The sequence below is a fragment of the Bufo bufo genome, chromosome 3 (genome assembly GCF_905171765.1).
Source record: "Bufo bufo chromosome 3, aBufBuf1.1, whole genome shotgun sequence".
NCBI classification, from domain to species: Eukaryota; Metazoa; Chordata; class Amphibia; order Anura; family Bufonidae; genus Bufo; species Bufo bufo.
Genome location: NC_053391.1, coordinates 211,169,599 through 211,195,151, shown reverse-complemented (window position 1 = coordinate 211,195,151; position 25,553 = coordinate 211,169,599). Strand labels below are relative to the sequence as shown.

At 42.8% G+C, this 25,553-nt stretch overlaps 1 protein-coding gene across 3 annotated transcripts in view; it reads left to right on the top strand.

Moving 5' to 3' along the window:
* The window catches only part of PTPN22 (protein tyrosine phosphatase non-receptor type 22), a 183,198-nt gene that overhangs the window by 36,412 nt on the left and 121,233 nt on the right, over positions 1-25,553 (top strand). For all 3 annotated transcript variants that reach the window (XM_040423905.1, XM_040423904.1, XM_040423906.1), the window contains exons 2-7: positions 11,235-11,343; positions 13,723-13,799; positions 15,124-15,219; positions 18,329-18,367; positions 18,500-18,571; positions 18,646-18,705. In XM_040423905.1, the coding sequence (XP_040279839.1) occupies positions 11,235-11,343; positions 13,723-13,799; positions 15,124-15,219; positions 18,329-18,367; positions 18,500-18,571; positions 18,646-18,705 (453 nt within the window). The remainder of the gene's footprint in view (positions 1-11,234; positions 11,344-13,722; positions 13,800-15,123; positions 15,220-18,328; positions 18,368-18,499; positions 18,572-18,645; positions 18,706-25,553) is intronic.

Here is a 25,553-nt window from a genome sequence, read left to right as displayed (position 1 = left end):
TGCTCCGTTCCGTGGCCCCGCAAAAAAAATATAGCATCTCCTATTCTTGTCCGTTCTGTCTACAAATTGTCCGTTTTGTCTACAAATTGCGGAAAGCACACGGGCGGCTTCCGTTTTTTGCGGATCTGCGGTTTGCGGACCGCAAAAAAACGGAACGGTCGTGTGCATGTAGCCTTAAAGGGGCGGGCACTGTGGAGGTCACATAAAGGGGCAGCCATTGTAAAGGTCACTTAAAGGGGCGGGCACTGTGGAGGTCACTGAGAAAGGGATGGACACTGTGGAGGTCACTGTTAAAGGGACGGGCACTGGGGAGGTCACTGTTAAAGGGGTGGGGTGCTGTTTAGGTCACTGTTAAGGCAGCGTGCCCCTGAGAAGATCAATGTCAAGGGAGTGAAGTGCTGTGAAACTCACTGTTAAAGGGGTGGGCTGCTGTGAAGCTCAAAGTTAAGGGGACAGGCTGCTGTAGACATCCCATTGTAAGGAGGCGGAGCACTGTGGGGGGTCAGTGTTAAGAAGTGAGGGGCAGTTGAGTTCACTGTTAAGGGGGAAGGGTGCTGTAGAGCTCACAGTTATGGGGGATACTGTGAATCTTTTAACGACACACAGAAACATTAAATGAAATAGATTAAATGTACCCCCGCGAAGCCGGGTCCTTCTGCTAGTTCATTTATATTTGTAAAATGGAGAAACAGTATGATTAGAATTTAATTTTTTTTTTTTTACTTTTTTGTTTACATTATTTTTAGCCTTCACTAAAAGCTTGGGGCAGGGCCCTAATAGTAACTCTACAACCGCAGGTCTAGGCGCCGTCATAGTAACTGAATGGTTCCCATGATCTCATCATGCCGCGCTGTTCTGGTTAGGGCCCCCTCACTATAAATGACCTCTCTGGATCCAGCATTGACGGATGTTGCCTGAATGCCAGTGGGCCCCACTAGCATCTGAAACACCAGTGTGAAACCAGCCTTACCCAGCTTTCAGCAATCCATGCACATACTTGTTTTAGGGAAACGCAAAGCACATGTAAAACAATAGTCAGGGAAAGTAAGGGTTAAAATGCAGCTAATGATAATTTACATCTCTGGCATACATTTAGTTTTTCTGTTCCTGTTTCATGATGTGATCCTAGCCCAAATTAGGATCAAGTAGCACCTCAATGAACAGCTCACACACTCTGAACGGTTATTGGCCAACTAGCTTCTGCCCCCAGGTGCCCTTAAATACACAAAATCCTAGTTCCCAGAATCCTACAGTTTTAGGCCTCCTGCACACAAACGTGTGCTACCCGTTGCCGTATTGCGGATCGCATTTGCAGATCCGCAATACATGGGCGCCGTTCACTTCAATGGGTCGGCAAATCCAGAGATGCGGAATGGTGCTGAATAGAAGCACGAAACGGAACCCTACGGAAGCCCTACGGAGTGATTCCGTGGGGTTTCGTCCCGTACTTCCGTTCCGCAAAAAGATAGAACATGTCCTATCTTTTTGCGGAACGGGTGGATCGCGGACCCATTGAGTGAGTAGAAATAAAAATAAAAAATGTCAGCTTCTTTGGACATTGCATTATATCTTCCTGTTGGAGATACTGTATATGTCAGGAAGATTTTCCAAATATAATGATGGAAGGCCCCAACATATGTCACTGTGTAGGCATGCTTTAGTATATATCGCCCATAGAGACCCATTTTAAAAATATAGATAAATCAAAAAACACATGACTTGCTCAGCATTTTTGTAGCTATCCTTTCAGGCATTTTTGCCCATATAGTGTGTTTTAGCATCTGAAAGTTTTTAGTTGCTTTTTTTGCATGCCTAGCTTTTGTTTTGTTTTTATAGGAAATTATGCACCACCTGTAAATGTCACTGTAGAGCTCTAAAATAAAAAAAAGCATTAGAACAAAAACAGAAATGTAAAACACCAGTAAAAATGGCCAATATACGTTGCATGTATGTTTTTTTTCAAAAGCTACGAAAACAATTAAGACCTATTGGAGAAAAATGCAAGGTAATAAAGGGTAAAGACGCCAGGGCTGTGATTTGAAAAAAAAAATGACCCAAAAATCGTACCTCAAGGGTAAAAAAAAATTCACAAAAAAAAAAAAAAACACCTGTTTGACCTGCATTTAATACTTACCATAGACTTTTATGCAACATTTCATGCTGATGGGGTTTGTTTTTTCGACAAAAAGGCTGCAAAAAACAAAAAATTAACAAAAACTGCGAAATGGTGCAAATACCCTAAGAAAAAACTTACACTAACCAAACACAGACACATACACCATGCAGAACCCCAACATGGGGTTAAGGCCTCATGCACACGACCGTTCCATTTTTTGCGGTCCGCAAACCGCGGATCCGCAAAAAACGGAAGCTGCCCGTGTGCCTTCCGCAATTTGTAGAAATGCCTATTCTTGTCCGCAAAACGGACAAGAATAGGACATGCTATATTTTTTTTGCTGGGCCACGGAACGGAGCAATGGATGAGGACTGCACACGGAGTGCTGTCCGCATCTTTTGAGGCCCTATTGAAGTGAATGGGTCCGCACCCGAGCCGCAAAAAATGCGGCTCAGATGCATACCACAACAACGGCCGTGTGCATGAGGCCTAAGAGAGAGAGCTGCCGACCAAACCTTTCATTAAGGCCTCATGCATACGACCGTATGTATTTTGCGGTCCGCAAAAAACTGATCTGCAAAAAATACGGATGTGCATTCCGTATTTTGCAGAACGGAACAGCTTGCCTCTAATAGAACAGTGCTATCCTTGTCTGTATTGCGGATAATAATAGGACATGTTCTATATTTTTGTGGAACGGACATACGGAAATGGAATGCACACGGAGTACCTTCCGTTTTTTTTGCGGACCCATTGAAATGAATGGTTCTGTATACGGTCTGCAAAAAAAAAAAAGGAGCGGACATGGAATGAAAATACGTTCGTGTGCATGAGGCCTTAGGGTATTTTCATTCAGGGGTATACAATTTATGGATCTGTATGCATAAAAATTCGTATGGTTTTACCGTGCCATCGAATTTTAAGACATTTCACAGCGACCCTCTGATGCACTGAGTTTGTCTCATATCAGCCACTATATTATAAATATTCGCGAATTCTCAAAGTAGCCATATTCGCGATGAAAATTCGTGATTCGAATATTCGCCGTCAACACTAGTCGCGACAAGGAAGGTTTTTTCCTAAGCCACATACTGCCATGTAAAACCAGACACAGGCTTATTACACAGGACAAAGGGGTGGGCGAAATCTAACTCGGGAGCACGCAGTTTATTTAGAAAACCAAATTATCTCTTTACTTTTTTTTTTTGTGCACTACTGTACATCTAAATGCCTGGTAAAACAATGTTGAAGCTGAGGGCGAGGAGAAGGGAGCAATAGGAGGAGATTTATCAAGCCTGCACTTTCTGGATGTGCACATCCTCAGAAAGTCCTTGCTTGTAGCTGGTATAGATTTCATTCATCATTTACTGTATGTTAGAAAACTGGCGTAAATGATGTTAAAGGGAGTCTTTCACCGAATATGACCATTACAGACCACTCAGATCAGGTTCTCCATTACTTTCCCCAGATTACTATGGTACCTTTCATATTGGAGTCCATCGCCGATTTGCTCCAAAAAACACTTTTATACCATATGGTAATTAGGTTCTGAAGGTGCCCAGGGGCGGCGTTCCTGCGGCTGGTGCCCAGGCCCCTCAGCGCTTTGCTTACCAAACCCCTCCTCTTTCACCCCTCTGGCCTGCCCCTGTTTAATCTGATTACCTCCTCCTCTCTGTCTGAAATCCCGCGTTCTCGCCGCTCCACACATTCCTGGCGCGTGCTCACTGCATTGCCCATTATGGGCAGAGGAACAGGGACTTTGAATGCGCATGCGCCAGCCTGCGCAACCCGATCCAGCCGGCGGAGGCACAGGATTTCAGATGGAGAGGAGGAGGTAATCAGATTAAACAAGGGCAGGCCAGAGGGGTGAAAGAGGAGCCCCTGGGCACCTTCAGAACCTAATTACCATATGGTATAAAAGTGTTTTTTGGAGCAAATCGGTGATGGACTCCAATATGAAAGGTACCATAGTAATCTGGGGAAAGTAATGGAGAACCTGATTCGAGTGGTCTGTAATGGTCATATTCGGTGAAAGACTCCCTTTAAATCCTACCCACACCATACCCCATTTTTGGAAAGTGTTAAGGGCAGCATAAAATTGTCATGTGCGCAAAAACATTTGCACAAACTGGTATTTTAAAGTTTACTGACATAGAAGGTTGATACATTTCCCCATTAGTGCCTACAGTAGTATGGGTGAAGTCTCATGCCATTGACTGCCAGTTTTTCCTGGGAAAGGGAGGAAGCATATGCCTCCTCATCATTGCCATTTGTTAAGAAGCCAATTCTGATACCATTATATCAGGAGATTACACAATTTCCCAGTATAATTACAGTAGCTTCAATAAGAGGTTAATTACCATCACATTGTGGGACCTCTGTGGTTTTGATTTGAAGAGCACCCTCTTTCAATTCTTATTTAAAGGGGTTATCTTATGATTATTGTAAAAAATGAAAAATCGGACATCACCTAGTACATGGCAATCCCTTTCTAACAAAGCTAGAACCAGCCCTGTACCTCGCATGGATCCAGAGATCTCCCCATTCATTGTTCTGCTACTTTTACATCAAGCTGAAAGCTCAAGGGGCGTGTCTTTTCTGCTGGAGCTCTCTGCCTATCACAGCTCAGGAGACAGTTGAAGGATGAAACTGAGCATGTGCAGCCATCTCAGTGAGATGGACAAAGAAATAAAAAAAAGAACAAACAGCAGGTGGCGCTATACAGATACATTTTATTGAATAACTATATAAATAGCTATACACATTTTTTTTAAAGAATTTACATATTAGGTGCTGGTTTGAAAACTGTAGAATATATTTTTTGTGGGACAACCCCCTTTAAGATAAGCATCCATGTGCAGTCTGTGTTTCTTGAGCACCCATTCCCTGGATTGGGTGAGTCTTGTGGTCTGTGTGAAAAATCAACAGTGACCAAATGACTAGACTATAATAGGTCATTCTCTCAATGAGCCTTTAACATTCAGTGGGATGATAAATTCATTGCTCTGCCTGATACCTACATGCAGTTTATGTGTAGAAAGGGAAAGCTACAAATACGGTACACACCATTTCTTGTAGTTTGGAACCTACTGAGAATGTGAAATGTATCCTGGTGTGTGGGATGATGTGGTAAATAAAGAAAACCCCAAAACTTCAGGGTTTATAAGAGTTGAAAAGATGCTACAGTTGTGGTAAGACACCAGTTGATATCACATTCTCCTTTCTATAATGAAATACAATGTTTATAACAATAAATTGATCACTGATGATTCAGTTATTCCACTAGAACTTTATATTATGTATCCGTTTGATGAGAACAATATTTTGCATCATTGTGTGGAATATCTTTTGACACATATAAATTCCATTCATATGGGTCCCCCTCAAACGGAATCCTACCAACGTACTATTTGGGTTAGCACAAATGAACACTTTCCCTTCCTAGTAGCATCCTGTTTGTTTTGACAGTCTCTAATCTCAGCCGTCAAACTAAACTTGTGACTCCCATACAAGTAACAAAATCTAGGCTAGTTACTCATGGTACAGGAATCACAAAAAGATTGTTATCATAAGCTTGTGACTTTCAGCTTTCAACAGGAGCTTGTAAGGAGGGTTAGACTTACCTCCCCATAATAACGAGACTTTCATTTAATGAGACTCTCACATTGCTTCTCCTTTGCTAACACTGAAATGCAATCTAGTGTATAAGAGCTTATACCTTAGTGTTGTCTGTTGCCGCTCAGTAGCTTTGCTGTGGCAGAGATCAGAAGGATATAAGGGAGTATATAACAGGAAGTGAGTCAGTGTGTGGCTGAAGCCATGTGTATTGCAGTGGGAGATTGCTCTAGTTGAATGAGTCGAGTAGGCCTGGTTTCAAGGTCAAAGTGTTGTCACAGATAGAGGCTTAAGAACTGAGAAAGAGATTGTGTCTGAGACTTTATGGGCTGTTTGTGATTTCAACCCTGAGGCTAGCCAGATCCAAGTTGGTGTGTGCTGTTTAAGCCTTCAGCCTGAGAGGAGACATAGCTGAATCAGTGGTGGCTGTGTGAGGGTTCAGTCATGAGCTTCCAGTGGAAGTTTTAAAACTGGCTACCCTGTGGCCTGAAAAGTAGCCTCTTTGTTCCAGTCTTGTGAAGTAAGTGGACTGGTGTGGTGAAGAGGTCAGTGTTTGGACGGGGCTTGCCTCTTTGGTGGACAGGACCACGGGAAACCTCATAGGCTGGCTCTTTTTCCTATAGTGTGCAAGTATGACCGTTGCTGCTGGATTGCAGGGTGGTTGTAATCCCTGGAAATGAGCAGTGTATAATGTCATGGAAAAATGAATCCAGCCAGCAAATGAAGCAATGGACAATCATAATACATTAATAAGTGCCTTGTATTAACTTTGTCTACATGATAAATGCCATTTACTAAAGTGAGACAACCCCTTTAAGCTTTGCAGTCTTTAAGTGTTTTGTCCCACTAAGAATAATTTTAAACCATCAAGCATATTGTACCCCTAGTATGATTTTTAACCATCAATTGTATTTGCCACTCTTTTAAAAGCAGTACAGTGATCTATTCAACCATTATAGTCTGCAGTCATTCTTAAAGGTGAACACACCTTGCAATCTGATGGTTTGTACTGCTTCCCTGTTCAACTCTTTAATTTCCTGTTTCTTTATTTCTTTTGGGCTCTGTCGTTAACCTAGGTTTAACAGCTTTGCTAGGCTCTGTACACTAAAATCAGTGAATTCACCTTCTGCTACTTCATTGCTGCTGTGGGACAGCTAGCTAAAGTTACTGAATCTAATGTATCATAAAATTACTTATTATATAAATCAAGTTTTTTACATTAACCATTTATAAAACATTATGTTTTTTTATTTTCTATGTCATTATCTACATAAAAAAATAATCCTGAAATTCACTCTGACCTCTAGGCTTCACGATAAGCTGTAGGCACTCTTCCTGCACAAAGACTTCTGCACAGGTCGCAGAGTATGCCTAGAACAGTCTCCCACACAAGTCAATAAGTTGTGAATCCCCAGGACTGCTTCTGTGCACTTGTGGCTAGATATGTGCAGGTCCGAAAATGTCCCAGGGCAGAGTGGCTGCAAGCAGGTCACAAATAAGTGAGTAGTTGTAACAACAGTGGCAATAACAGTCAACTTCACTGTGCAGAACAGCAGGATAACAGGGCAGCCAACTCAGGAGCGGTGTTCTGACCACTTAAAAATAGGCAACATCTTCTCAGATGAAAGGCACAGTTCTTTATCATTAACAATAGCCCAACGCACATGTATTACAGTGGCAAATTGCTGTGGTGGTTCTAAGTGGCCATAACAACAGCTGCCAGCACCCACGTGGTCTCCTTCCAGATGTGGTCTCGACCAAAACTTGGCTTGACACAGAGGCACAGTAATGCACATGGGCACATAACAAGATAGACAGCCCCTTGGTAATCTAACCACTGACCCACATGACTTACCATGCTAGAGGGGCCACTACTATATAATTCCACATAAATCATGACATCTGGGGTCATATTTTACCCCAGCAGTATACTGGAAAGGGCAAAGCCAATATTAGAACACAATTAGGAAATGACCACTATACATAATAATCACTATTATAATAAAACATATAACAGTGCTTAAACAACATTATTAAAGGGCATAGTGTAAGACACCATCTTTAGCAGCAACAACTAGTCTTCTGATTTGGACTTGCAATGTTAAGACGACTCACCAATGGAGTTCGTGTTTATCATGACACATTATCAGTATAAAACATACAACCAAATTAATGCAGACCCAACAATCTCCATAGGGGTCTCCTCTATGCCTTAAAGAGCCATCTCAAGAGACCAGATTCTTATATCCATGTGATGGCTGTAAAGCCATACACTGAACTGCTGTTAATGTAGAAAAATTAGGCAAGTTGGCTGCCCCCATAATCATGTACAGAATATAAAATATATCATACTATAAAGCAGAATAAAAATGTTAAACTGTTTTGTTACCTGGTTTTAATTAGAGACGGAAATAAGGTGGTATATTCTTTTTTTAAATTGTCTTACCCCTTCAGATCATGTATAAAACTAGCCTTTGTTCTTGCTGGCCATCCTTTGTATATTAGGACTAACATGCTCAAAAAGGCTGCTACAGACTTCATTTTTATGTCTAACCTCTCTGTTTCCTTCCTTTGGACCCAATATTATGAGGGACCATTTCTCAAGGTCACTGGTATCCCTTCCCATTTACCATGCCATGCCATGCTGCCCACCCAACAGCTACTGGGAGGAGACCACGCTCTGTTTCTTGGTAGAAATTGCCCTCCTCCAAACTCCATGACATCATGCTGTGATGAAACTCCTTGGATTTCTCCCACTACTGCCAATGCCCAATCTGCCCCTATTTCTATGATTTTATGTTGAACCTTTTTTCATTATTTACCATGTTTCCATTTTCATCCCTTTGAGGCTACTGAGATATGTAGTTCCTTCAGCAATCGGCAGCATTGCAAAAGGAGGTATTGGTCCTTTACTCCTTGAAATGCCAGATGAGCTTGTATTTACTCATCCACTGGAAATCTATGTGAAATATTATAAGATTTTTTTTTCCTTTGGTATAATATTTATACTTAGGGCTCATGCTCACAACCGTTGGTGTTTTGCAGTCCACAAATTGCAGATTCGCAAAACACAGATACCGGTCGTGTTCATTCCGCATTTTGTGGAACAGAACGGCCGGCCCCTAATAGAACAGTCCTATTCTTGCCCGTAATGTTGACAATAATAGTACATGTTCAATTTTTTTGTGGAACGACCATGCAGACATGTGGACACGGAATGAACACAGAGTAATTTTTTTGCAGTCCCATTGTGAATAGTTCTGCACACGGACCGCGGAAAAAACAGAACGGACAAAGAATATGTTCATGTGCATGAGCCCTTAGACATTGTGAATTAACTAGAGGTAGTACTACCGAGATGTAGCAGTGGTTTTCTAAACCTCAGTGTCTAAAACTGAACTGAGAACCTTCTGTTATCAAAGCAACCATCTCTAGGTGACAAGTTCCACAGTTACAGTAAAACTGGTATCACTTCTGTTTCCATCGGGGTGATCAAGCATTAAATGAACCATGGTCTTTTGTAAGGCTGTTCAGTGGTACATAAAATGTTATGAGATATGGTTTTGAGGATTTTCTGTTAAACTTGCAAGAAGGGATAATTTAGACTAACACTCATTGTTTAATTGAGAAAATTCCACGATTTCTATAAATTTGATAAACAATTAACCCCTTCAGCCCCATTTTTTGCATTTTTCATTTTTCACTCCTTTTCTTACCAGAGCCATAACTTTTTTATTTTTCCATTCACATAGCTGTTGATTTTTGTGGGACAAGTTGTACTTTCTAATGGCACCATTTAATATTGCATGCAATGTAGCGTGAAGATGGAAAACATTACTAATGGTTGGAATTGGAAAAAAATTTCATTCCACCACAGTTTTACTGGTTTTGCTTTTACAGTGTTCCCTATGTGGTAAAACTGACCTGTTCATTTCATTCTCTCGGCCATTTTGATTTTTTTACATTACGGCATTCATCGTACATGATAAATACATTTAGATTTTAATAGTTCAGGCATTTTGGGATGCAATAATGTCTATGATGTTTATTTTTTTATTCTTTACTTTTATTTTAATTATGGAGAAAACTGGTGATTAGAATTTTTATATTTTTATTTTTTTATATTTTTTGTTATATTTTTAAAATCTTTTTTCTTTTCTTTTACTTTTTTTTAAGTCCTCTTAGGGGACTTCCACAAGCGATTGTTAGATTGCTTGTATCACAGACTGCAATGATTTGCCACAGCAAACGGATGGCTTCCTCGATTCCAGCACTGGAAGCCATTCATATAAAATAAAAACATTTAAAAAGTCTGCCTTGATTGTTTGCAGCCTGCTGGACAATGTCAGTATAGCACTGACATTAAAATGCAATTCACTATAGAAATTGTGCACTGTATTTTAGAAGCGATCAGAATTAATTGCCTGTTATAGTTCCCTTGTGGGACTATTAAATGGTTAAAAAGGTAAAAAAAAATCCAATTAAAGGTGTTTCAATGGTTTTCAATGCAAAAAATTGCAAAAATAAAACCTCCCCCACATGTTTGGTATCACCACGTCCATAATATACAAATATTATGTAAATTATCCTTTATGGTGAACACTGTAAAAAAAATAAAACACAGAATTTCTACTTTTTGCTTAGTTCCCACCAAAAAAAATATTAAAAATAAATTAAGATCTTTAAGAAGGGTTATTTACCTCAAGATGATACCAATGAAAATTACAAATCATCCTGCAAAAATCAAGCCCCCACATAGCTCAGTAGAAACAAAATTTTAAGTGTTATGGATCTATGGATGCAGCAATTTTCTTCTTTTTAAAAAAGGGTTTTTATTGCGCAAAAGTAAACTAGTGAATGTATTTTGCATTGCTGTAATTGTACTGACCCAGAAAATAAAGTTATCATGTTATTTATGCCGAAAAATGAACACCCGCAAAATTTTTAATGAAAAAACTCAGTGGCAGTATTGCTCTTTTTTTCCCATCTCCCTCCTAGAAAGAGTTAATAAAAGTTAATCAGTATGTTATGTGTAGCCCTAAATGGTGCCATTAAAAACTAAAATTTGCTTCTCAAAAGACAAGCTCTAATACGGCTACATAGATGGAAAATTAAAAAACGTATACCTTTTGGAAGGCGACGATGAAAAAACGAAAAAAAAAAAACACTTGGTCAGCAAGGCCCAAAACAGGCGGGTCATTAAAGGGTTAACTTATATAAATAACAGACAGGGTTGAAAAAGAGTCACACTTCCATAATGGAAGCGCTCACTAGTATTAGTTTTATAAGACACACAGACATTTTCCCCCCACTTTTGGTGCGTCTTATGAAGCAAAAAATTAGTATTTTCTTTAACTTTTTTTTATTTCACTTTCTTTTTCTCTGTCTGAAATAAGAAAGGATAACGCACTCGGTGTTTTTTCTTCTAAATTTGTTAATACTACAATAAATGATCTTGGTAATAGTCAATTCAAATAATCGTATCCTTTTAATCACACAATAGAATCTGAAACGACAATCTGCAAAATATAAGACTGATAACAACTACACTACAGTGGCAGCAGAAAGACCAGAGAACTTTAAGAAGAATCGATACAAAGACATCTTCCCGTGTAAGTAATACACCACAACGGTTCATTTTTTAATATTATTTTGTATTGTAATGTAATCAAATATATTATCAATAAGATCAAAACTTTGCTAGTGTTATAAAACACTGTGGATTCACCACAAATTTGTGATAGCAAATCCCATGTCGACATACCCTAAAATCTGTCACCATGAAATTCCAGGGACTATCTCTGCCATTCCATCTCCAACCCCTTCTCCTTATTGATGGACAAGGACAGGAAAGATGACTATGCAGGAACCTAACCCAGTCAATCAAGAAGGAGAGAGAGGGGCTGTCAGAATAAGCAGTGGGAGAAAGTGTGCACAGAGTGGTTCGGGCCTGCCCTTGGTGCACTTAACTGCTCCTCTGCATATGGATTAGGGCGCATTCAGTCGACTGTAGTGTTTTGCGAATCCGCAAATTGCAATTTGCGGGCCGCAACCACAATAGAAAATGCCTATTCTTGTCCGCGATTGCAGGACATGCTCTATCTTTTCTACGGAGCTGCGGAACGGAACCACAGATGCAGACAGCACTGAATGAGCCCTTAAAACTATTTTTTCTGGAGAATGAAGCAATGGATCCCTAAGGCCTCTTTCACACGGGCGTTGCGGGAAAACGTGCGGGTGCGTTGCGGGAACATGCGCGAGTGCAAAACATGTGTGTAATGCGTTTTGCACTCGCGTGAGAAAAATCGCGCATGTTTGGTACCCAAACCCGAACTTCTTCACAGAAGTTCGGGCTTGAGTTAGGTGTTCTGTAGATTGTATTATTTTCCCTTATAACATGGTTATAAGGGAAAATAATAGCATTCTGAATACAGAATGCATAGTAAAATAGCGCTGGAGGGGTTAAAAAATAATAATTTTTAACTCACCTTAATCCACTTGCTCGCGCAGCCCGGCTTCTTTGCTGTGTGTAGGAAAAGAACCTGTGTTGACGTCACTCCGGTCATCACATGATCCATCACCATGGTAAAAGATCATGTGATGGATCATGTGATGACCGGAGTGACGTCACCACAGGTCCTTTTCCTGCACAGAGCTAAGATGAAGACAGAAGCGATGCCGGCTGCGCGAGCAAGTGGATTAAGGTGAGTTAAATTATTATTATTATTTTTTTAACCCCTCCAGCGCTATTTTACTATGCATTCTGTATTCAGAATGCTATTTTCCCTTATAACCATGTTATAACGGAAAATAATAATGATCGGGTCTCCATCCCGATCGTCTCCTAGCAACCGTGCGTGAAAATCGCACCGCATCCGCACTTGCCTGCGGATGCTTGCGATTTTCACGCAGCCCCATTAACTTCTATAGGGCTTGCGTTGCGTGAAAAACACACAAAATAGAGCTTGCTGCGATTTTCACGCAACGCACAAGTGATGCGTGAAAATCACCCCTCATGTACACAGCCCCATAGAAATGAATGGGTCCTGATTCAGTGCGGGTGCAATGCGTTCAACTCACGCATTGCACCCGCGCGTGTGAAAGGGGCCTAAGTGAAAGGTATCATTACATTCAGCTGAGCTAGCCCTACCGATTTAACACTGAATTTCCTGGTAAGAGATTTCCTTCACTAACAATACTTATCCGCTTCCACAGTTGAGTGTGCGTGCTATTTTTGCAATTCCATAGAAGTCACGTGCAGCGAGATTCCCAGCAATCAGACCTTTGTCCCCTATCCTATAGACAGAAGATAAGTATTGTTAGCGGGAAAACCCCTGTAGGAAAGCTCCAGGTTCTGGATGTATATCCACCAAAGGCATAAAAGAGCAACCTACACTTTTCTTTACTCTCCCTGGGCGGTGACTGAAGGCAGCAAATATTTTATGATTTAGCTCAATACATTTGCAGGGAATATGGAGTTTTGTATCAGAAAAGATAAAGCTCTGACCACGAAAGTTATATTTAGAAATTACTCATCCTAGATTTTGGGACTTGCAGTAATTCTAAAAAATAAAAAATAAAAATCTAAATGATCTTCAAGGATGCACATTCACTTTAAGGAAATAATTCAAAGGTTTAGTATGGGGAACCCTGATAACTAGTTAGCTGCCTAACTAATATAGTAATTTCCAACCCAAATAACAGATACCCAGATCAGTTTTGAGGTTTTTTTTTTTCATTTGTACTCTAAAGGTACAACATATCTACTTATACAGGTTAAGGGTAGGTGGAAAAAACAAACAACTGTGGGTGGGCGGACAATAAATGGGTGGTATGGAAACTTTTTAGTGGGTTTGTGGTAAAATACAACATGCATAAAAGTATGTTTACTATAAAAGTAATGTAGTGCACAAAGCGTTGCTGTGCACTACATGTATTGGTGAGCAGAAAAGGTTATCAGTGCTATTTCACCATGTTTTCCTGTGTTGCAGTTGACCACAGTCGCGTGGAACTGTCTCTGATCACCTCAGATGAAGAAACTGATTATATCAATGCCAGTTTTATTAAGGTAGATAATTTAATAATCTTGTCTGCAGAGAAAAATTTGGCATCTTACTCTAAGGCTTTATGCACGTGGTCGTGTCCATATTTCGGTCCCCAAAAAACGGATCTGCAAGATATGGATATCTTCTGGGTGCATTTGCATTTTTTTCCACCGCCATCATTAAAAAAGGGCTATTCTCATCCGCGATACGGACATGTACGGTTTGCAGAACAGAAAAAAGAACACTGATGTGTGTATGGCCCTATAGAAAAGAATGGGTCAGTGTGCTATCTACAAAAATTGTGGATAATACATTGATGAAAATACGATCATGTGCATGAAGCCTAACCATGTACAGTAGGTAATAGGTAAGTTTTCTTCACCCAGGGAAAAAGGTACGGTAGTTACAGGTACATCCCTTCGTTTAAATAACACAGTCATGGAAAAGTGGCTTGTTGGCACCCCCATTGCACCCAGCACAGGAGGAATATGCCCAAGTAACTCCAACTTAGTTATGCTCACTTCATAAAACTAACTAGCAACAAACAACCAGTTGGCAAGCAATGGAATATCTAGAACTGTGTATTAAAAGATATTCACATATTTTTGTTGAGGCCCTTTGAGCTAGGAAAAGACATAGGGACACATTTACTAAAGTTATCTAATATTAGACAGTGTAAACTTAGCTGAGACAGTCTAAAACGGAGCCAGATCTATCTCAGTGGCGGAGTTGTTTAGTCTAACTTTACATCACTTGTTTGTTAGCCACATTTTTGGTGCACAATGTAAATTTTAAGCCAAGCCCCATGTTCACTTAGCCATGCCCGTTAATGGATAAGGCAAAAAAGTGTGTAAAACTATAAATAAATGTGGCACAAAGCGTGTACACCAGTCATTGTCTGCAGCAGTCACGTGATACGCGTCATAGCAGATGTTGATGCAGGGAGACCTGGAACCTGCAGACCCGGCAGGTTAGCAATGGAGCCGGAAACCAGCAGTTAGGTTCAGGTAAGTTTGATTACCACCACAGGTCCACCCACTCTGTGGGTCTGTAGAAAAGCTCCTAAAGGGTGGACAACCAGTATAGGTCTACACTACAGCTCTTACAATTGTTAGCCTATCTATCTGTGGTTGGAAAGTGGTCATTTACAGCTATTTCCATGTTGAGAAGATCAAGTGATGACCTCAAGGGTGGGTAACCTGAAAGGAATAAGCAATCAGTTTTCTCCTATTAATCTAAATGTTATATTTTTTTGTATCATTGGAATAAAGTGCGGGAACCTTTCTTCATAGTATACCTGTCATTTTATTTTTATTTTTAACAAATTCATGTATATCTTTATTACAGGGTGTATATGGTCCCAGGGCATATATTGCCACTCAAGGCCCCCTGGCAAACACTGTTGTAGATTTCTGGCGAATGATTTGGGAATACAATATTGGGGTAAGAAAATATAGACGGTAAAGCTTGTGAAAGTTTCACTTACAACACTTCACCACACAAGTAAATTATTTTAAACTACCAATATAAAACATCCATAATAACCTGATCCTTTTGTTGCCTGCAATTAGTGGGTCTGTCACCTAGGCACCTAGCAGAGTCTTCTAGTGGGAACAGAAGTCTAGGAGACAGAACATGTCTACTGCAAGTTATTACTAATGAAGTATAGTACAAAGCAACCTAATAATAAAGGGGTTCTGTAGCTTTTTATTACTGATGATCTATCCTTTGGATAGATCATCAGCATCTGATCGGATGTCCGGCACCGCTGCCTTCTCGCTGTTTCCCACAGGCCAGTGACGTCACAACTGCTATTACTGGTCTGGGCGTGGCTCAGTGCCATTGAAGTGAATGGGGCTGAGCCGCGCCCAGGCCAGTGATAGAAGTTGTGACGTCCCTAGCCTGTAGGAAACAGTAAAAAGGTCACCACACTACTGCCAACGCCACCGCCTTCCCAAACAGCTGATTGGTGGAGGCACCGGGTGCCGGACACCTGCCAATCAGATGCTGATGATCTATCCAAAGTGTATCATGTCTTAAAGGGAACCTGTCAGCACCAAAATGGATCATAAACCGCCAGCAGTACCTTAAAGCTGTTAACATCCGGCTTCTAATGATGTTCTTGTGTAAGATGTCTGAGGCGCATGATCGCTGTAAAACAACTTTTATTCCCCCGCAGGTCGTATGCAAATGAGGCTTCCTTGCTTCGAGTCTAGGTAAGCATGCCCCCTAACAGTCCCCTCGCGGCTGGGATGGCATAAGTCTCGCGCATGCGCAGTGCATCGCTGAAACCCGGCTAACAGCGGCATCCGGAGACAGGATCGCGCCTTACCAGGGAGCGCACTGCGCATGGGCGACACTTATGCGATCCCAGCCACACTGCAGGCTGTCAATCTAACAAAAGAGGGGACAGTTAGGGGGCTTGCTTACCTTGAGTCGAAGCAAGGAAGAGATTTTATCTGTAGGGGCGTTTCTTAGGCGGAGCTCAGGAGCTTAACTCAGAGAAAATAGGTCTCTTCTCTGGTCACACAAGTAAGATATGACTCTTTTCTGTTAATTAGCATGAAAGGCGGGAAGTAAAAAAATGCATAATAATTATTTAATTTGTCTGCAAATTAAATTAAAAGTGTAATTTATATGTTTAGGGTAACACAATGAACAATTAGAAACGCTCAGTGAGGGTAGCATAGTAGAGGTGACAGGTTCCCTTTAACAACATATTTCAAGTGGTTTTCCTGGGCCACATAATGATGACTTATCATCAATATCAGATCATGAGGGTTGGACATCCAGCATCACCATCGATCAGCTGTTCCCTGTAACCTCTGGCACCAAAACAAGTACTTTGAAGGGAGCTAGAAGCACAGGTGGGTTCAAAGTGTAGTGGTCGTGACAGCTTTCTGCAGCTCAGCTTCCATTCACTTTGAATGGTGATGTGCTTCCAGCTCTGTTCAAAGTGTAGATATAGACAAGGAATACTCGGATGGCTCACTCTGGTAGATATAGTGTGAAAACCAATGTATGCCAAGTACTCTCACCTGTCTGGTGCCCACAGACAAATACAAATAGATCTAGTAAGATTGGAACAAATGGTAAGGTCCTTCAGGCATAGATTGCAAATCATGTAACATATTTGGTTAGAGAGACCATAATGAGATAAAATAAGCATAAAATCACATAACAAATAATAAAAATAAAAAAATATTGATCTGAACTAAAATAACATAGATTAAATAGAACAGAATGAAAAAACTCCCGTTCGGAAAGGAACAGCAGCTAAAATGGTAATAACAATAATGGATTCAACATAAAACAGCCAAAGTGTCCATTTATACATCTGTAAATGAACTTACAATCCTCTTGTTAATGTCAGTCACCAAGCACAATCTCTCAAAGGGAATAAAATATGTATTCCAGCACTTAGTGTTAAACTTTAATTCTCTCCATTATATGAGTGCTCCTGATCCAAACAAATGACAGCAAATGTCAGTCTATGAGGATCCCACCTATGCTGAAATATGTCTCAGTTGTTGTATCAGTGGCTACTGTGACATAACTAAAACTGACTGGGCCCCACAGCATATTTTTGAATGGTCCCCCCCCTCCCCTCAGTCCCATTAAAATAATACTCACCTCTCTTCTTCTCCTGCGGGTGCCTCCATTCTTCGTGTAGCACTGTCTAGGCACGTGCTGCACTGTGATCTAACGTCGCACAGCTTCAGATGTGTCCTCCTATTACCCCATGTTCTTTCCTGAAACTGTACACTTAGTGCAGTGCAGGTACCCAGAGAAAAAGAACAGGGAGTGGTGAGTAATACCAGTGCTAGGACAAGGAGCACTATACTCACCTCTCCCTGGGCCCTGAAAATAAATCAATTTGTCCCTTCCTGAGTTCACGTCCCGTAGCAGCTGCTTCCATGGTAACTATGCCCCTTACATAGTAACTATGCCCCTTAGTAGCTGCATTCAGGACAATATATGGATCACTCACCACTCTTGATGTAGCATTCGCATGTTTGTCCAGAAGAGCGTTCTGGTCAATAATGGAATTTCGCGCATGTGTCAACAGCAAGCAGGCCGCACTCTATAGTGCTGCCATGGACTATTTTGCCATCTGTCCGCATGCATTACTCAGGAGATCGATGAACTGCTGGCAGATGGAAGAATGGATCCACTGAAATTGTTGATAAGGAAAGTGATCCAATAAATTTGATAATAATAGAGAGGGTATTTAAAGGGTATTTCTGGTTTCAGCAAAAAAAAAAATTTTTTTGGTGTAATGAAAGGTTATAAATTTCATATATATTTTATCTATTCATATTCATTAATTTGATAGGAACATTTAAAAATGTATATCCAAAGGATAAAATTCTTCATTTCTTACATCCAGATTTTTTTTCCACTGCATATAAATCCAGAGAAACTAGACTGACAGCAAGCACAGATCTACAAAGTACATTAGGAAATGTTTTCCTTTTTTTTATACAACAAATAACATTTATCTCCTGAAACCAGGACACCCCTTTAACATAATAGATATTTTGTCTTCCAGATTATTGTTATGGCCTGTATGGAGTTTGAAATGGGGAAGGTAAGATTAGAAGCCAATAAACTAGTGTTATATTCTGTCTCATGACTAGATATTATGTCGTAAGGATGAAATAGAATTTCTTTGCAAACATTAAAAAACATTAAAAAAAACAACTCTGTTCTGTATTATTAGAAAAAGTGTGAGCGATACTGGGCAGAAGTAGGGTGTGAAGTGTCACTGTGTGGACCATTTTCTATTACATGTGTAAGTATGACTATTTAGCACAAGCAGCAATCTGTAATTGTTTATCCCTTTAGTTATCCTTTCTTGTTCTTTAGACTAAGGAAGAGAAGAAGACAGAATATGTTATCAGGCAGTTGGCAGTCACTTATGGGAATGTAAGGCTCTTATATTTTTTGTTTGCATTTTAATAAAGGCATAAATATGATGTACTATATCTCATTTAATTGCATTGACATTTTTGTAAATAACCAAAAACAGAAAAACATGGATGACACATCCACATGCTATGCATTGCTATATAACTGCTTCTCAGCACAATGACAGTAACAGTTGCCTCTCAGCGTAATAAATAGTATACAGTCCCCTGATATACAGTACAGACCAAAAGTTTGGACACACCGTCTCATTCAAAGAGTTTTCTTTATTTTCATGACTATGAAAATTGGAGATTCACACTGAAGGCATCAAAACTATGAATTAACACATGTGGAATTATATACATAACAAACAAGTGTGAAAAAAATGAAAATATGTCATATTCTAGGTTCTTCAAAGTAGCCACCTTTTGCTTTGATTACTGCTTTGCACACTCTTGGCATTCTCTTGATGAGCTTCAAGAGGTAGTCCCCTGAAATGGTTTTCACTTCACAGGTGTGCCCTGTCAGGTTTAATAAGTGGGATTTCTTGCCTTATAAATGGGGTTGGGACCATCAGTTGCGTTGAGGAGAAGTCAGGTGGATACACAGCTGATAGTCCTACTGAATAGACTGTTCGAATTTGTATTATGGCAAGAAAAAAGCAGCTAAGTAAAGAAAAACGAGTGGCCATCATTACTTTAAGAAATGAAGGTCAGTCAGTCAGCCGAAAAATTGGGAAAACTTTGAAAGTAAGGGCTATTTGACCATGAAGGAGAGTGATGGGGTGCTGCGCCAGATGACCCGGCCTCCACAGTCACCGGACCTGAACCCAATTGAGATGGTTTGGGGTGAGCTGGACCGCAGAGTGAAGGCAAAAGGGCCAACAAGTGCTAAGCATCTCTGGGAACTCCTTCAAGACTGTAGGAAGACCATTTCAGGGGACTACCTCTTGAAGCTCATCAAGAGAATGCCAAGAGTGTGCAAAGCAGTAATCAAAGCAAAAGGTGGCTACTTTGAAGAACCTAGAATATGACATATTTTCAGTTGTTTCACACTTGTTTGTTATGTATATAATTCCACATGTGTTAATTCATAGTTTGGATGCCTTTATAGTCATGAAAATAAAGAAAACTCTTTGAATGAGAAGGTGTGTCCAAACTTTTGGTCTGTACTGTATATGTGCTGTACATGAGGCATTCACAGTTATAGATCAGTGCATGGCATGTGAATGTGTGATCCAGGTTTTTCTCATTCTTTGGATTTTTGTAAATAATTAAATGGGTTTTTCCTCGATTTAGATATTGATAAACTATCCTGAAGATAGTTCATCAATACCAGACTGGTGGGGGATTAAAACCCAGCACCCCCACTGATCAGCTGTTTCGGGCAATTACCATTACCAGAAACTAAACAGAGTCTATTGTTTATGGGTTGATCTTCAAGCAGCTGTCTAAGCCTTCAGTGCATTGCGAATTACATTTACAGTGCAGACAGTATATGCTCCCCACACAGCACTGTAAATGTTAAGCACAGGGATGGCACCTAAGGCCAGTTTCACACTGGCGTTTATCTTTTTCCATACTTCACGTTGTGTTTTTTTTCTGGCAGCCTCTCGGCATATCTGCCGTGCTGCAGCCGGATCTCCGCTTCTCCCCATTATAGTGAATGGGGCCAGGCGGACTTCCGGCAGCACACATGTGCACACTGTAGTATGGATCCAGCAGGCGAACAGCCTGCTGGTAAAGATAAATGCCAGTGTGAAACTGGCCTAACACAGGAGTAGCACCTAGGCCAGCCATCAGTAATGGGCGTCAGTCGTATGTTGCTGTCACGGATAAGGTAAAGGAGTAAACACCACACCGACAACCAGGGGGGAAAAGCCACTAGGCCTCAACGCTAGGGAAGGGAAAGGGTCACCACCTAAAGAACCCTACTCTTGGCCCTGACTCCTAACCATATGGGCACCCCTTGAAGGTAGAAAATCCCATACACAGGAACCTGGAAGCCCTGGAGACCCTGAGGAGCCCTAAAGATAATGGCAGGGCTGAGACAATCCGTTGCTTCCAAGATGAAGGAACAAGCGTCTCCCTGAGGCCTAGTAATCACAACCAAGGGGAAAAGACAAAATACAAACAAGCGAGACACTTAGCTTCTGTTGTAGAAGGATGAGCAGGAGCTCAGGGAGAACCACACTCCAGCTCTTTCCAAAACCAAATGAAGCAATCTACCGCATAGTCAGAAGGGTGGGGTCAGACTATAAAAGGTAGAAGTGATGACCACTGAGCAACAGCTGAGACAAGGGAAGTGGTCATTAACCCTATCAACACTGAATCAAGAGAAATCAAGGAGGCTGTTAGATTCCTCCACGCTCAGCCAGTCTCCTTGATCTCCTGACATCAGTCACCAGAGGGACCATGACAGTTGCAATTCATTCCACAGAACAAACGTGCATATGGCTAAGTTGAAGGAAAAATTAAAGAGGATCTTTCACCGGATTTTATTAATTAAGTACCTGTACTTGCGGGGTACCCCCCTCTGATGCAATGGAAAAATTGCAGAAAAAAAATAAACAACCCCTCTACATAATTGGTATTGCTTCCATAATGACCTATACTACACAATTATTGCGTACTTTATCTTGCACAGTGAACGATGTAAAGAAATATACCGTATTTTTCGGTTTATAAGATGCACCCAAGATTTTAGATTAGAAAAATAAGAAAAAATATTTTTCATCAGACCTCAGATTAGCCCATCAGTACCCCCAATCAGACCTCAGATTAGCCCATCAGTACCCCCAGACCTCAGATTAGCCCATCAGTACTCCAGACCTCAGATTAGGCCATCAGTACTCCAGACCTCAGATTAGCCCATCAGTACCCCCAAACCTCAGATTAGCCCATCAGTACCCCCAAACCTCAGATTAGCCCATCAGTACCCCCAGACCTCAGAATAGCCCATCAGTACCCCCAGACTTCAGAATAGCCCATCTGTACCCCCAGACTTCAGAATAGCCCATTAGTACCCCCAGACTTCAGAATAGCCCATCAGTACCCCCAGACCTCAGAATAGCCCATCAGCACCCCCAGACCTCAGAATAGCCCATCAGTACCCCCAGACCTTAGAATAGCCCATCAGACCTCAGATCAAACTAAAATTAAAAATCATCTTACCTGTCCTGCTCCGCGGCTCCTCTTCAGCTGTCGCGCTCCCATCTTCCCGGCCTGCGCTGCACTGTCACATGACTGCGTGCAGCGTTAGGTCATAGTGCGCGCACTACGTCCTGACACTGTACAGGGTCAGGACAGTGCAGCGCAGGCCAGAAAGATGGGAGCGCGACAGCTGAAGAGTAGAGTTGAGCGAACAGCTAGATGTTCGGGTTCGAGAAGTTTGGCCGAACTTCCCGGAAATGTTCGGGTTCGGGATCCGAACCCGACCCGAACTTCGTCCCGAACCCGAACCCCATTGAAGTCAATGGGGACCCGAACTTTTCGGCACTAAAAAGGCTGTAAAACAGCCCAGGAAAGGGCTACAGGGCTGCAAAAGGCAGCAAAATGTAGTTAAATCCCCTGCAAACAAATGTGGATAGGGAAATGAATTAAAATAAAAATAAAATAAATTAAAATTAACCAATATCAATTGGAGAGAGGTCTCATGGCAGAGTATCAGGCTTCATGTCATAGCAGAGAATCAGGCTTCACGTCACCCACCACTGGAACAGGCCATTGTCAGATATTTAGGCCCCGGCACCCAGACAGAGGAGAGAGGTCCCATAACAGAGATTCAGGCTTCATGTCAGCGGAGAATCAGTCTTCATGTCATAGCAGAGAATCAGGCTTCATGTCACCCACCACTGGAACAGGCCACTGTCAGATATTTTTAGGCCCCGGCACCCAGACAGAGGAGAGGTTCATTCAACTTTGGGTTGCCCCGCAATATAATGGTAAAATGAAAATAAAAATAGGATTGAATGAGGAAGTGCCCTGGAGTACAATAATATATTGTTAAGGGGAGGTAGTTAATGTCTAATCTGCACAAGGGATGGACCGGTCCTGTGGGATCCATGCCTGGTTCATTTTTATGAACGTCAGCTTGTCCACATTGGCTGTAGACAGGCGGCTGCGTTTGTCTGTAATGACGCCCCCTGCCGTGCTGAATACACGTTCAGACAAAATGCTGGCCGCCGGGCAGGCCAGCACCTCCAAGGCATAAAAGGCTAGCTCTGGCCACGTGGACAATTTGGAGACCCAGAAGTTGAATGGGGCCGAACTATCAGTCAGTACGTGGAGGGGTGTGCACAGGTACTGTTCCACCATGTTATTGAAATGTTGCCTCCTGCTAACACGTTCCGTATCAGGTGGTGGTGCAGTTAGCTGTGGCGTGGTGACAAAACTTTTCCACATCTCTGCCATGCTAACCCTGCCCTCAGAGGAGCTGGCCGTGACACAGCTGCGTTGGCGACCTCTTGCTCCTCCTCTGCCTTCGCCTTGGGCTTCCACTTGTTCCCCTGTGACATTTGGGAATGCTCTCAGTAGCGCGTCTACCAACGTGCGCTTGTACTCGCGCATCTTACTATCATGCTCCAGTGCATGAAGTAAGGTGGGCACATTGTCTTTGTACCGTGGATCCAGCAGGGTGGCAACCCAGTAGTCCGCACACGTTAAAATGTGGGCAACTCTGCTGTCGTTGCGCAGGCACTGCAGCATGTAGTCGCTCATGTGTGCCAGGCTGCCCAGAGGTAAGGACAAGCTGTCCTCTGTGGGAGGCGTATCGTCATCGTCCTGAGTTTCCCCCCAGCCATGCACCAGTGATGGGCCCGAGCTGCGTTGGGTGCCACCCCGCTGTAAACATGCTTCATCCTCATCCTCCTCCACCTCCTCCTCATCCTCGTCCTCCTCGTCCTCCAGTAGTGGGCCCTGTCTGGCCACATTTGTACCTGGCCTCTGCTGTTGCAAAAAACCTCCCTCTGAGTCACTTCGAAGAGACTGGCCTGAAAGTGCTAAAAATGACCCCTCTTCCTCCTCCTCCTCCTGGGCCACCTCCTCTTCCATCATCGCCCTAAGTGTTTTCTCAAGGAGACATAGAAGTGGTATTGTAAAGCTGATAACGGCGTCATCGCCACTGGCCATGTTGGTGGAGTACTCGAAACAGCGCAACAGGGCACACAGGTCTCGCATGGAGGCCCAGTCATTGGTGGTGAAGTGGTGCTGTTCCGCAGTGCGACTGACCCGTGCGTGCTGCAGCTGAAACTCCACTATGGCCTGCTGCTGCTCGCACAGTCTGTCCAGCATGTGCAAGGTGGAGTTCCACCTGGTGGGCACGTCGCATATGAGGCGGTGAGCGGGAAGGCCGAAGTTACGCTGTAGCGCAGACAGGCGAGCAGCGGCAGGATGTGAACGCGGAAGTGCGAACAGACGGCCCGCACTTTATGCAGCAGCTCTGACATGTCGGGGTAGTTGCGAATGAACTTCTGCACCACCAAATTCAGCACATGCGCCAGGCAAGGGATGTGCGTCAAACCGGCTAGTCCCAGAGCTGCAACGAGATTTCGCCCATTATCGCACACCACCAGGCCGGGCTTGAGGCTCACCGGCAGCAACCACTCATCGGTCTGTTGTTCTATACCCCCCCACAACTCCTGTGCGGTGTGGGGCCTGTCCCCCAAACATATGAGTTTCAGAACGGCCTGCTGATGTTTACCCCGGGCTGTGCTGAAGTTGGTGGTGAAGGTGTGTGGCTGACTGGATGAGCAGGTGGAAGAAGAGGAGGAGGAAGCTGAGTAGGAGGAGGAGGAGACAGGAGGCAAAGAATGTTGCCCTGCGATCCTTGGCGGCGGAAGGACGTGCGCCACTACATTTACCCAGTGTGCAATTAGGGAGATATAGCGTCCCTGGCCGTGCTTACTGGTCCACGTATCTGTGGTTAGGTGGACCTTGCCACAGATGGCGTTGCGCAGTGCACACTTGATTTTATCGGATACTTGGTTGTGCAGGGAAGGCACGGCTCTCTTGGAGAAGTAGTGGCGGCTGGGAACAACATACTGTGGGACAGCAGCGACATGAGCTGTTTAAAGCTGTCTGTGTCCACCAGCCTAAATGACAGCATTTCATAGGCCAGTAGTTTATAAATGCTGGCATTCAGGGCCAGGGATCGAGGGTGGCTAGGTGCGAATTTACGCTTTCTCTCAAATGTTTGTGAGATGGAGAGCTGAACGCTGCCGTGTGACATGGTTGAGATGCTTGGTGACGCAGGTGGTGGTGTTGGTGGTACATCCCATGTTTGCTGGGCGGCAGGTGCCAACGTTCCTCCAGAGGCGGAGGAAGAGGCCGAGGCGGCGGCAGCAGCAGAAGAGGCCGAGGCGGCAGCAGCAGAAGAGGTAGCAGGGGGAGCCTGAGTGACTTCCTTGTTTTTAAGGTGTTTACTCCACTGCAGTTCATGCTTTGCATGCAGGTGGCTGGTCATGCAGGTTGTGCTAAGGTTCAGAACGTTAATGCCTCGCTTCAGGCTCTGATGGCACAGCGTGCAAACCACTCGGGTCTTGTCGTCAGCACATTGTTTGAAGAGGTGCCATGCCAGGGAACTCCTTGAAGCTGCCTTTGGGGTGCTCGGTCCCAGATGGCGGCGGTCAGTAGCAGGCGGAGTCTCTTGGCGGCGGGTGTTCTGCTTTTGCCCACTGCTTCCTCTTTTGCTACGCTGTTGGCTCGGTCTCACCACTGCCTCTTCCTCCGAACTGTGAAAGTCAGTGGCACGACCTTTATTCCATGTGGGGTCTAGGACCTCATCGTCCCCTGCATCATCTTCCACCCAGTCTTGACCCCTGACCTCCTGTTCAGTCTGCACACTGCAGAAAGACGCAGCAGTTGGCA